Source organism: Aethalodelphis obliquidens, unplaced genomic scaffold (genome assembly GCF_003676395.1).
Source record: "Aethalodelphis obliquidens isolate GAN/ISIS:26980383/991018 unplaced genomic scaffold, ASM367639v1 scaffold28, whole genome shotgun sequence".
Classification (NCBI taxonomy): Eukaryota; Metazoa; Chordata; class Mammalia; order Artiodactyla; family Delphinidae; genus Aethalodelphis; species Aethalodelphis obliquidens.
The window spans coordinates 17,077,643-17,091,446 of NW_020837972.1; the positions used below are offsets into that span (position 1 = coordinate 17,077,643).

At 42.1% G+C, this 13,804-nt stretch overlaps 1 protein-coding gene across 8 annotated transcripts in view; it reads right to left on the reverse strand.

Moving 5' to 3' along the window:
* CLIP1 (CAP-Gly domain containing linker protein 1) overlaps nucleotides 1–13,804 on the reverse strand; it is a 123,745-nt gene that overhangs the window by 38,241 nt on the left and 71,700 nt on the right. For all 8 annotated transcript variants that reach the window (XR_003436754.1, XR_003436755.1, XM_027124898.1 and 5 more), the window contains 7 exons: nucleotides 12,287–13,231; nucleotides 10,617–10,733; nucleotides 8,186–8,243; nucleotides 7,583–7,666; nucleotides 6,510–6,666; nucleotides 4,695–4,860; nucleotides 4,381–4,596 (listed from right to left, as the gene is read on the reverse strand). Coding sequence is in view for 6 of the 8 variants with exons in the window: in XM_027124898.1 (XP_026980699.1) it covers nucleotides 4,381–4,596; nucleotides 4,695–4,860; nucleotides 6,510–6,666; nucleotides 7,583–7,666; nucleotides 8,186–8,243; nucleotides 10,617–10,733; nucleotides 12,287–13,231 (1,743 nt within the window). In the remaining 2 variants the exon portion in view is untranslated. The remainder of the gene's footprint in view (nucleotides 1–4,380; nucleotides 4,597–4,694; nucleotides 4,861–6,509; nucleotides 6,667–7,582; nucleotides 7,667–8,185; nucleotides 8,244–10,616; nucleotides 10,734–12,286; nucleotides 13,232–13,804) is intronic.

Genomic DNA, 13,804 nt, shown 5'->3' on the forward strand with positions numbered 1-13,804 from the left:
GTGCAGCTCCTGCAGTTCCAGCTTGGATTTGGATAAGGCAGCAAAATCGCTCTTCAGAGTCTCTATGTTGGTGGCCAGTTGAGCCGTCTCTGCACTCAAGAGTTCCTTCTCCTTAACGATCTCCGCCACTTTCTGCTCTGAGTTGGTCTTGTCTTGGATTAGCACAGAGTTCTCGGACTGGAGCTCCTTGGTGCGCACTCTCAGAGCCTCCACCTCCTGCTCCAGGAGCGCCACTCTCCCGTGGAGTCTGTTGTTTTCATACAAGGATGACTCTTTGTCCTGGGTCCTGGCTTCTTTCTCCAGGATTAGGGACTGCTGCATCATGTGGATCTTCTCATTTAACTTCTGACACTCTTCTTGCAGGTTCAACCCATCCTTCAGCAAGATGTTCTTTTCGGAACAGCAAGCCTTGAGTTCAGCGTTCAGACTCTCCTTTGCTTGCAGTATGCTAGCGTGTTCTTTTTCTAGAGTCTTTTTGGCATTTTGAGCCTCTTTCAGCATCAAAGCGAGATCACACTTGGTGGCTGCGAGTTCTTGGTTTTCCTTTTTTCTCTCTTGAAGCTCTTTCTTCAGAGCATCAAGATTACGGAGCAGTTTCATCTTCTCGTGCACAATGATTCTTCTGTTTGCAGACTCTTGATTGTATTTCTTTTTAAGGTCTTCTATGGCTTTGATGGAATTCTCTCTTTCTGCAAGTAAATCTGTATTTTGCGTTTCCAGTACAGATTTTTCTTTCAAGAGACGATCCTGCTGCTTTTTGAGCTTAGTGATTTTCTGACAAACCATCTCCTTCTCAGAAGTTAGGTAAGTGATCTTCTCGTTCAGGTTCATCTCGATGTGGGCAGCCTCTTCTGAGCATTTGTTGAGTTTTTCAGTGATGAGCCTATTTTCATTTACAGGTTCTTCTTTTTTGGCCAAGAGCCTTCTCTCAGACGAGGCCAAGGTTTCTTTTCCATGCAGAAGCTGGATGCACTCGGAGTCTGTGATCTCCCGACTGGTCTTAATTTCTTCCAGCAGCTTGGTAAGGCTTGTGTTTGTGGCCTGAAGTTGCAGAGTCTCCAGCTCGGCCTCCCTCAGAGCTTTGCTGGCCTCCTGCAGCTGCGCGCGGAGCCCACTGGCTTCCGTGCTGAGCACATGTTTGACCTGGAGGGCAGCCTCCAGGCTGGCATTCAGCTTTTCCTGATCTTGAAGCAGCATGTCCTTCTCAAACTGCAGATCTTTGCTGTTTTGGAGGAGACGGTCTCTTTCGACCTTTAAGGCTATGCACATGTTATCAAGACCTGACTGTTTCTCCAAAGCTGACTTTTTCTCAGTTGTGAGATTTTCCATCTCCTGCACCAAGCTTTTCTGATCTTTCACTAGCTCCTCATAGGCGTTCTGAAGCTTCTGAATAATTTCATCTTTATCTTCAGCCAACGCAAGGTTTTCAGTTACGAGCTTCTTGATATGATCCTCCAGGTGACCTTTTTCTTCCAGATTCTTCTTAGACTCAGCCATCAGAATATCTTGGCTGAACTGGAGTTCCTCTGTGAGTGCCTGCAAGCTTGCTTTGGAAGCCTGCAAAGACTCATTTTCCACATTCATCTTCAAGACTTCTTCCTGTGCGTTATTGATTTCTTTAAGTAATTTCTCTCTCTCAACAGCCAAAGCTGCTTTATTGAGCTGTTCCTGCTGATAAAGCTTTTCAGCATCTTGCTTTTCCTCTAAGACTTTCTCCTTTGCTAAATTAAGAGTTTCGTTTACTGACCATAGCTTCTGTTGGTCTTCCTGAAGTAAAGTTATTTTGGCCTCCACCTCTACAAGCTCTGACAAAAGTGAACCTTTTTCTAACTTTAAGGCATTTCCCTCCTGTGCAAGAAGCTGCTTCTCTGATTTCAGACCCCTCAGCTCTTCTGACATTAGTTCAATTTCTTTTTTGGCTGATGTTAATAAGTAAGTTAGCGACTACAGAAACAGAAGACGGAAAGAATGGAAACAAAATGAAATCAAGCAGACAAATGCAAGCCCGAATCACTTAATGTAACCTAAACCATAAAGGTTAAAAAATTTTACAATAACTGTCATAGAAACTATCTGGATAACAGGGGGAAGAAACTCGATGAACAGAGCCCATAAAGGATAATGCAAAGCAAGTTTAGCTTCGCAAAGTGCTGATGTATCTACTGGTTTCTCTTTGAAAAAACTTCTGAAGTATTCCTGATAGACACCTAGAAGATACAAACAGTAGTTTGACTTTGACGTCAGGGCATGAAATTCTTTCCTGCCATTCCAATTATCCAGTTGTTTCTATTGTAGAAGGGATTCATAGAATTTTTTAAAACACAATCCAAAGAACTACAAAAAGTGAGTATACTTTAACCAAAAAAGAGGAGGAAGGGCAAGGTATTATAAACTGTTGCTTTTCAAACTAAATGCAGAACCTTACTTACTAAAGGACCTGGCCTGAGACTGATTTAGCTTCAATATTACATATAACTTAGTAAAAATACAGACTAATTTGCTAGTCTTTGGTGACCAAATAAATGGGCTTTAAAAAAGTGTATTGGGGGCTTCCCTGGTGATGCAGTGGTTGAGAGTCCGCCTGCCGATGCAGGGGACACGGGTTCGTGCCCCGGTCCAGGAAGATCCCACATGCCGTGGAGCGGCTGGGCCCGTGAGCCATGGCCGCTGAGCCTGCGCGTCCGGAGCCTGTGCTCCGAGGCCACAACAGTGAGAGGCCCGCGTAGAAAAAAAAAAAAAAAGTGTATTGGTTTATAAAGTAAATTGACCACAATGTCTCTACCAGTGCTGTCCAGAACTTTCTGCAAGATACAAATGGACTTCATCTGCGCTGTCCATTGTGGTAGCCACTAACCACATGTGCGGTGCTTGCAACTGAGAGGATGAATTTATAACTTGAACTAATTTAGATTTAAATGGCCACATGTAGCTAGTGGCTACTGTACTGGACGGCACAGCTATAGTTCATTGGCTCTTAAACTAGGGAACATGGGAGCATTGTGGGATCCATGAATCTCCTGAGATTTCATCTAAAACTTGTTGAGTGTATATATCAGCTTTCCTGGGGAAAATATCTTAAGGTTTCATCAGATTCTCAAAAGAGTCTGTTGAGCCCCTGCTGTTGACAACATTGAGATTCACAGAAATCGGATATCCAGACAACTTTGGAGGGGGAACGATCCCGGCATTTTAACCAAATGATCCTTATAAAAACAACAACAAACAAAATTAATGAGCCTTTACACAAACCACTAGAATGCTGTGGTTTGGTCAGGCTGCAACATTTTAAGGGAAACACTAAAAAACTAGAGTCTGTCCAGATAAAGGGAACCACAAAGACAAAAACTCTGGAAATTATATCCAGTTGTTAAATGGTTCATAAACCTGGAGACACATCACAGGGAAAAGAGAAAGCTTTGATGGACAGCATGTAGAAGAAAGAAAATTTAGGCATCTTATACATGACATATATTACATGTCATGCTACACAATTTATAAGTTTTAAATGGGCTCTGTTTCAAGTCCTATGTATGCTCTTTTCTATTTTCTTTCTACTAAACTCATATATATATATATATATATATATATATATATAAAAACATTTCTCTGACACATTAAAACAATTAGAGACAAGTATTTGCTTTTCTTTGAGCAATTTAGATGGGAGTAGGAGGGTTGAACTTCATTACGTTACCAGAGTCAAAAAAACATATTGGGACACTGATACGATCCTGACACCATAAAATGAAATTCAGTGTATCAAGTTCTACTCTACTTAGCAGTAGGATGTTTTCTCACAGCCCTTAAATCCAGCTTCCTTGTTAATGAGCTCGTAGTGCCTTCCTGGGGACATGCGAGAGCCCTCTCTAGAGCTCTCTCTTCCACTCTATCCTCTAAGAGCTCTGCTCCTCCAAGCAGGCTCCATTCCCTGCCCACCTGCCTCATGTGGCCTCTGCCTCTTGCTTTTCTGCAAGATGTCTCTCCTAACCCTCGTGCAAGGTGGCAGCAAGATGGCCAAGATTAGAGGAACATGCCTTCCCGCGACAAAGAGTCTACTACAGGCAGGCAGACAGAGGTCAGGCAACAGCAGACTCTTCGTGACAGCTGGGGAGCAAGCAGCGCAGGGGGTGGTGGCCACACAGTACATTCGGGGGAAAGACCTGTAGCCATCACCCTCCCTGAGAAGGAACAGCGGCCGGTACAAAGCACTTGAAGATACAGGAAATGTAATTCGCCCTCCTGCCACGCACCCTGAGGGCCGACACTGGTAACGGCCACTGAACCCATCCCACGTGCTGCTGCTTTCCAAGCCCCCTTGCAGCCCTGACGCGGAACGCAAGCAAACCGTAATTCGACAACACGATTCTCCCCACCACGTACTCTGGCTTTGTCGGCTTGCCTTCTCAGCTCCTCCGTCTCCTGCAGCAAGTCGCTGTTCTCCTTTTGGGCGGCCTTCAGCCGCTCCCCTGCGTCCAACAGCATCTTCTGGAGGTTCTGCAGAACTTCTTCATGCTTGGCCTGTGTCTCAGAACTGGCTTCTTCATACCTGGCTTTCAGCTCTTGACACTCGTTGTGGCTCATTTGCATTTTCTTCTCCTGCAGACACCCCGAGTCAGGAGTGAGTCATTTGGTCATGTCCGTTCTGCCCCTCAACCTCCCCTGCCAGCCAACAGTCCCACTGATTCTCTCCTTACCAGGTCTGACAATTTTGTCAGCAGTTCTTTCTTTTCTTCCTCATGCTTTTTAGCTGCTTCTTGCTGGCTCTGTTCAGCTTTGAGAGTTACTTCCCCAATACTTTTCTGCAGAAGACTTGCATTTTCATTAGCCTTGGTGAGTTTTAGCTGTAATTCTTCTACATTTCTAGAACAAGTTTCAATACAAGGCGTCAGATTTTTCAAAAGAGTACTTTAAATTCTAGAGTTGTACTTTAAAATATTAATAATAATTGTCTTAATGATTATAAATGTTATGAGCAATTAATAACATCTGAAATAAGCAAAAAACAAAAACTGACTTCTCCTGAAGAATAATTTTAACAATTGTGATGGTTACAAATACCTTAGAGTAACTACTCCTCTAACTGTGAACATTTATTATTTTATGTCAGAAGATCAATAAGGAAAAATGAGTGAAAAGTAAGCACATTAGAGGAGGTAAGTATTTCGAGGTTTCCAAATTTTAGCAGACTAGATTATCAAAGATTCATTTTGGGGTCGCTTGAGAACAGAAGATACGAAAATAACAGTAATGTGATGTTCTAGCTCAAAGAGAACCACGTGGTCCCACAAAGATGTAAGAGGGCCATCAACCTGGAGAAAAGGCTGGCTCATGGACCGGAGAACAGGAAGGAAACTTGGACGGTGCCTCTGGATAAGCAGCGATAGAAATGGAACTTCTCCAAGGCTCTGTGCCACAACCGCCTGGGCAGCTGTGCCCACCTCACAGCAGGACTGCCACAGTCGGCCAACCAAGGCCCATCTGCCCATCACCCACCAACGCTGGGCCGTGCGTGAGTGCACGGCTGGACGTAAACTAACTCTGCCAAGTATTAATGCTTTCAGAATCAGAAGTCTACCGGGGCTAATATGTCCTCTAAAAGTTTTTGCCTTATAAAATAAACATTTGATTTTTATATGGCAGCCATTAAAAGAAAAAAGAAATCAAAGCAACAAGAGACTCAGGATAAAGACGAGAAGAGAGATTATGATAACAGAAGCTTTAGCGCTGAGGAAGCAGGGTGTAGTGATGAAGAGCAGCAAGGGCTCTGGGACCAGACCACCTAGATCTGAAACCTCAGGAAAGTTACTTAACCTCATTAAATCTCAATTTCCTTTTCTTTAAAATAGGAACAATAGGGGCTTCCCTGGTGACGCAGTGGTTAAGAATCCTCCTGTCAATGCAGAGGACACGGGGCCCAGCCCTGGTCCGGGAAGATCCCACATGCCGCGGAGCAACTAAGCCCATGCGCCACAGCTACTGAGCCTGTGTGCCACAGCTACTGAGCCTGTGTGGCACAACTACTGAAGCCTACGCGCCTAGAGCCCGTGCTCCACAACGAGAGGCCACCGCAGTGAGAAGCCCGCCCACCGCAACGAAGATCCAACGCAGCCAAAAATAAATAAGTAAAAATAAATTAAAAAAACAAAATAGGAACAATAATACACTCACCTGAGAGGATTATTAGGAGAACCAGAAAATATACTCTACACAAAGCTGTCAGCATAGTGTGTGACACGTGGTCAGCCCTTCACACGTGTTATCTATCATTACACTGAAATAGGTTAAAAATATTTTTAACTGCCTGTAAAAGATGTTATTGCCATTGGTAAACTACTACCTTTTCTTTACAAGTCACCAGAAAGTCTGCAATACACTGCGATAACAGAGAAAGAATGAGATTCAGGCAACTTTAAAACCTAACAGTCCTGAAGATTTAGGCTCCCCTCCCACCCAGACCTTGCTCGAGGGCCTAACCCAAAGCAGGCGCTCTTACTAATACTCATACGTACCTTTCTTTCAGACGTAATTCACCATTCATTTTTGTCAGCTGAGAAGAACTGTCTCCTGACATTTTCATTATTACTGCAATGTCGTTTTCCAGCTTTTCCTTCGCCTTTATCAACTGCTCTTCCCTTTCGTCTCTCTCTCTAAATTTTGCCTCCATATCTGAATATATATAGAAAAAAATAGCACTGTTGTGTTATAATCAACAAAAATGTATTAACTACACCCTGTATGCCAAGCCTTGCTCTGGGAATATTTGCATAGAGCGATCCCTGCCCTCATGAAAATTACATTCTAGCAAAGAAGACAGACAATAAACAAGATAAATGAAGAGAATAAATGGTACAATAGATAGTGGTAAGTGCCAAGAGGGAAAAAAATACAAGCGGAGAAAGGAGTCAGGAAGGAGTCGGGGAGGTTAAAACCTTAGACAGCCTCTCTGAGATGGTGACATTTACGTAAAACCCTGAGGGAAGTGAGGGAAGAGGAATGCAGGCAGAGGGGAAAGCAAGTGCAAAGGCCCCAGGGCAGGAACATGCTTGACAATCAAGTATCACCAAGGAGGCCAATATGGTCCCAGTGGACGGAACAAGGGGAAGAATAGTACAGGAGGAGAGCAGAGAGAGCAGAGATAAGAGGACCTGATGACAGTAAGGGCCACAGCTTTTAATGTGAGTGAGACGCGAGCCACTGGGCCATTCTGAGCAGAGAAGCGACCTGATCTGACTTGATGTTGAAGGGATCCCCCTGGCTGCTGGGCTGAGAACAGACTGCAGGGGTCAAGAGCAGAAGCAGGCAGCCCAGGTGACCAGCTGTTACTACAGCTTCGATTAAAGATGCTGGTTGACTCCGATCAAGGATAGCAGGGGGAGTAGTGAGATGGGGTGGATGCTGACTCATTTGAAAACGAGGCAGAGAGAATTCGCTAAGGTTTACAGACCTCAAACAAGTATTTTATCACAATATAACACGAGTGAAGAATTTATGCCTGAATAGTAGATATGCTGTGACAACACACTAAAATTATCTCAAATCTTAGGAAGCCTACTACATTTAACGTGTAGAGACGTCTTCTTACCTGTTAAATTTTCTCTCAACTTCTCCAATTCAGAAGACAGCACATTAAACTGTTCCTCTTTTTGGTGTAATTTATTTACAGTTTCTATTTGGGATGAAGTTAAAAGTTTAATACATTTCATAGTTAATAAGCCATCTAAAGCCTGACTGTCTCAAAACCAAATCGAATCAAAAGCTTGCGCTGTGGGATCACGGGGGTACTCAAGAGTCCCATTACAAATCAAACCACTGAATGACGAACCTAAAGAAACAAGCAACTCTTTCTTGTCTCCCCAAATCTGTAGATTTGGCAGGCACCGGGCATCCCTTTTCCAGGCATCCTCCTTCCACTTAAAACTCAAGAGAGCTATCGATGACTGAAGCTTAAGTAAGACAATACTTTTCCCAAGTACACCTACATTTTAATACGGAACAAGCTTTAAGTCAAAAAGAAGAAAGAATGGGAGCTTGAGGCCTCAGGAAGCCAAGGGAACCCAGTATTACTGTGCGCTGCAGGAACTTCCAGGGTGGTGAAATCAGGCTACAGGCAGCATCTATTGTTATGCACCCAAGGCCAGCTCCAGCTTGAGAACAAGTGAGCTGCTCATGTTCTGCTAAGACATACCTTGCATACTTCTCTGAACAGAGACTGCCTGCTCTGAAGCATCAGCAAAATTTTCTTTCTAAAGAAAAAGAAGTGGACATTCAGAATAGAAAGATTTCAGATTACAAAAATAAAAAGTTTCTATGACTACAACATTATCTATTTTTTGTTGCTAGCTTTGTTTCATTAAAGCTAACTTACGCTTAAAACACGTAGGCATCAATTACAACCATATGCATACTGTGCACGTGTACACACGAGTGAGGTTTGCATGTGTGCTGCATGCGTGGGTGTGCACGTATGTCTGTACACGTGTGGATGTGCACACTTATGTCAGTATATGCATGTGTGGATACACATGTGGTGCCACATGTATGCTTTCTTTTCATGTTGCTGCCCTCAAGTAGCAGAACCTCTCTTCAGAAATCTGCCTGAGACAGTGAACAGAGTTCCGAAATTTGTTTTTTAATATTTCTTTTTTTCATTGAAGTATAATTGGTTTACAACGTTGGGTTAGTTTCAGGTGTACAGCAAAGTAATTCAGTTATACATATATATTTTTTCAGCTTCTTTTCCCTAATAAGTTATTACAAAATATTGAGTATAGTTCCCTGTGCTACACAGTAGGCCCCTGTTGGTTATCTATTTTGTACATAGCAGTGTGTACACGTTAATCCCAAACTCCTAATTTATCCCTCCCCCCAGCCTTTCCCCTTTGGTAACCATAGTTTGTTTTCTATGTCTGTGGGTCTGAGTTCTGAAATGTTTTACATCTAAGAATAGTCAGAACCTAGTATCTTAAAACCGGATCTGTGTCAACTACCTTAAACCAAAAAGTCCATCGCTCACTCACTATCTTTTCTAAACATGACAGGGGGGCACGATAAAACCACTCTCCTGATTTTCCTGCGACGAACTTTGAGGTAGATACACCAAGTGAATTTTTAAATGAGTCTTTCTAATTAATTAATATTTTAGTTTAAAAATGGGCTCACAAGCCACAAGTCCATCAAAGCCCACAAGCTGTCCACCTGTGTTACTCCCAAAGCCAGACCGCAGGCGGCATGTTTTCAGAGGACGTAGAGGAATGCTCTAACTTAGAAAAAAAAAGTAAGGCATCCTGAAAGTTTGGGGAGGAGGGCAGAGAAACGACATGAAACTCAAAACACATTTTCTTAAAGGACACCATAGTGAAAAATGGTAATTTCCAGGTCAACTTTTCTCAATATGTAGCTGAAATATGCTGTATCATAACTGTCTGATAAAACTTTCTACGATGAAACTGTGCTGTTCAAGTGGCAGCCACCGGCCACGTGGGGCCTCTAAGCATTTAAAACGCGGCTAGTGCAACTGAGGAATTGAATTTTATATTTTATTTAATTTTTTTTTACTTAATTTTAATTAATTTAAATTTATAGAGCCATATATATAGACAGTAGCTACCATAATGAAGAGTGCGGCTATATAGTTAACATTTTAAAAAGTAGAAATATGTAATATTGGCATTTAAATAAGAAAAAAAAATCAAACACTATTTTTTTTTTTTTTTTGGCCGTGTGTCATGTGGGATCCTAGCTCCACAACCAGGGATCAAACCCATGTCCCCGAATTAGAAGCACGGAGTCTCAACTACTGGACCAGCAGGGAAGTCCAAAAATCAAACAGTTTTATTCACCACTGGTATTAGCAGAGAAGTGTAAAACGTGGAGAACAGGAAGGTGCATGTAAGGCCCAAGACAACTGACCCTTCATAGCTAATGTTTCTCTTATCAAGTTTTCTCCATGAGCCTACGCCTCTCCTTTCCCATGACACGTGGGCATCACCGGCACCTGCCCGTGGTCATCAGCCTTGACTAAGCTTGTGTTTTTGATGTAGGAGGCAAGGCAGAAGGGAGAACAGTTGAGAAAAAGACAAAAAATGTCCTACAACCTGGGATTAAGCAAAGAGGATATATATGAAAGGAAAAGTAATTTCCTGAGGAGGAATAAACTGAGATGTAAGAGGGAATTCTGTGAACTTGTTAATTAGACAGCACCCTGCCTTGCTAACAGAGGGTGCCGATGGTCCAGGAGAGCTTGCTGGCTTGCTGTCACCGGGCAGGTAGGACAAGGCATAGGGCAAGACCTCACTATATATGAAACCTAATGTGCTGGGTATATAACTTGGAAGGTTCCTGTGTTTGGTGAAACTAAGTAGTCAATAACGTGCCAAAGCAATGCATTACCAAAGGCAAAGGACAGATTAAAAAAAAAAAAAAAGTAATACTTACCTTTATTGCTAGTTTGGGTTTGATCCAGTTCCTCTCAAGTTATTCATCAACCAATCAATACTTTGCAAGAGAAAGGAAATAGGTGCAATACGTCTTTCTTTATAGAAGTTTTTGTTTTTTAAACAGGAACAATTTTTGAACGGCCAGAGACCCTGAGATTCAGATTCCCAACAGGTACTTACCAAAATCTGAAGTTCTTTTTCCAAAGCCTCTTTGACTTGACTGACTTCACTCAGGTTTTCCTGAAGTTTATTAAGCATTAGCTCTTTTCCCTGCAGCTCTTTGGTGATGTTACTAGCCTACCATACAGAGTTACATGGTACAGAAACCAGTGAACAAAAGGAAACAAAAAAGAATGAGAAAGAAAACATAAAACAAATATAAAAAAATGTATGAGATACAAACATAACCAAACAAAACTGAAAGGAATAAAGGCATGGGTAAAAAGTCGTTTTGGTGTTTTTTTGTTTTTTTGTCTTTAATTCTAAGAAGCCAATGACTTTTCATACAATCAGTTCTAGATAAGATTGTCCAATGGCTAATTTTAAATAATCAAAAGAGTATTTTTCTATACCTGAATTTGGACTGTCAGCATGCTCTAAAGCAGAAAGTACAGATGCTTACTTTCTAAATGAGACAGTTGAGCAATTTCATCTTCTGGACTTTGGAAAACCTTAAGACAGGAATGGTGGATTCATGTGGACTGTGTTTCATTTTCTGTATTTTTGTACACACTTAAAGTATTTCAACATTTAAAATAAAAAATAAAATTTTAAAAATGTACTACACAACAGTCGTCAGAAATTGGCTTTCATTAAATCTTAATGTAAAAAAAGTAGACCAACACATTAGCTGCATATCCCATATTAATTTAATTTTTGTGTTTTGATTGGTTTTTCAGAACCAACTGAGGAGATCTGAGAAAAATCTCCTATGACTGTCATCTTCAACTAATGTTACTTAGCAATTTTTGCCGTTTGTCTGTCTTCACCTCTCCCCATTTAACCAACACAACCCTTCCTTCTTTGCCAATAAAGCAGCTTCTCCCGCAAAAAGCTCAGAACATTCAGCATCAATACCAGCACCTCCACTAGTGTCTGGAGGACTGGGAAAAAGGGCTCCTTCCTTGAACAATCCTTAAACATGAAGATGACATTTAGCAAGGCTAGTTAGTAAGAAAGGTAGCCAGCCAATGTCTCACATCATTTCCTATGCCTTGATCAAAAGCACACTTGTCCAGTCTTTCCTCAAAAAACCAGGGACTAGATCACGTTCTCATTGCAACACAGAAAAAACTCCAATGAGACATAAGTAGCAACGCAAAGGGCTCCAGGCTCTTCACCTTCATTTTGCTGTGAACGTCATTTATCAAAGCATGTTAATTCGCACGAGTCAAGTGCTCTTGGAGTTCACATTCTGTTTTACGTGTAACCTTACGGACAAGGCAGTCATGTAGGTGGGAGAGGAGGAGAGGATCTTACAAGTTTCTATCTTATTCTTTCAATTCATTCACCTCAATGCCATCATTTTTGGGGAGTTCTCTATTTTAAAAAGTTTACAGACTGGAACCAAGCTTAAACAGGAGATCACAGCAAGCCCAGAGTTAAAGTAATCAGATACTAGGAAACCAGGATCAAGCCACATAGTTGAGCCATTATTTTCTCTAATCTCCTCGGATGAAACCATACTCAAAATACTCAGAAGATACTACACTCAACTGGGAAATTCGTCAGCACCAGTTTTAACTAAGTCAAGAATCTGGAGGGTGAACTACCTCAACTGAAAAATAAGATACAATGCAAAATAAGAACAAGAAATGGAAAAGAAAAAGATGGAGGATGTTGATACAAACCTTGCCACTTTCAGCATTCTTTTCGAGCTCTAAATTTTTAATCTGTTTCTCAGCTGCCTCAAGCTGCTGTCTAAGGTTCTCGATTTCCGATTTACCTTCGGAACTGGCTTTCTGAAGAGCATCAAGATCCAAGAGCTTTTCTTCGGCAGCCTTGAGCTGTGATGTAAAATTATCAATAACCTTGGTTTGTTCATTGCATTTGGCTTGTAGTACCTCTAGCTCCTTTACCTTTAGCTCAGCGTCCTGCAATTTGTTTAAGGTGTCCTCCATTTCTACCAGATGCTGGTCTTCCGCTTTGTCCAGCTTCGACTTGACGGCTTCCAGACTGTTCTCTTTCTCTTTAATGACTTTCATCAGTTTAGCCCTTAGGGCTTCGAGCTCTTTAGTGTGAGCAGACCTTTCCAAGTCTTGTTTATTCTGCAAATTTTCTATTTCGCGCTGGTAATCTAGTCTCATTTTCTCTACTTGCGTTTTTAGCTCGGCAAATTCTGCCGTCTCCGCGCCGACCCCCTTGCTGAAGGACACCTTCAGCCCCTCCATCGCCTGCTGGTGGGATGCGATGGCGGTCTCCAGCTTGGATTTCCACAGAGCTATCACGTCCGAATTCTCCTTGTTGGCGTGATCAAGCTTGCTTTTCAATGACTCGTTCTCTTTGGAAAGCTTCTCTGTGGTGGCCTGAAGAGCCTTTATCTCCTTCTGATGCGTTTCTTCCCGGGCTCCAAAATGCTCCTTCAGAGAAGTGATTTCTTTCTGATGGTCAGTATGGGTGGCTTCTAACTTTTCTTGCAAAGCGCTTATCTCTTGTAAAAGGGAGAGTGACATGTCAACATCCCCAGCAGGCTTACTGGACTCCAGCCTCCTTCGCAGCTCAGCTACTTCCTGTATTCTGAACGCTAGGTCTTTTTCTAGTTCCATTATGCGGGACTTTTCTGACACTGTGGCCACCTAGTATCAGCAGAGAGAGAGAGATCATTTAAATAACAAATCACTGATGATTTTCTTTAACCTTGAAGATCTTCAGTAACTACCCCAGCTCAGGGAGCAGTCAAGCCACCAAGAATTTCTATGTGTGAATCTAGTTGTGATAATGGCTTAAGCCCAGTTCCGGGAGCCCCAAATCAAATTTAGAGTCTTTGGCAAACTTTTCACCATTTTGAGATGCTAAAGGAAAATAAAATTGATATTGAGTTTGACTCACCCCCAAAATATTTCTTTTCCCTTTAAAGAACCTTAATCAGGAAAGTACCCACTAACTGTAGTAAGTTAATAGAAACAGTACCTTTCAAGGTTCCCCTACATCTGCCTTTTGGAAGAAGAATCCTTATGTTGCCTACTTCAACCAAGGTGTATGAACGTTTGTCTATCTGATGGAAGTGACTTTACGGAAGCGTGCTGTCCCGTACAGCAGCCGTTAACCACACATGGCTACTCGCACTTGAAACGTGGCTCCAAGTATCAAATATACATCAAATAATGAAGACTCGGGAAAAACAGAACACATCTTCTTAATAATTTCTT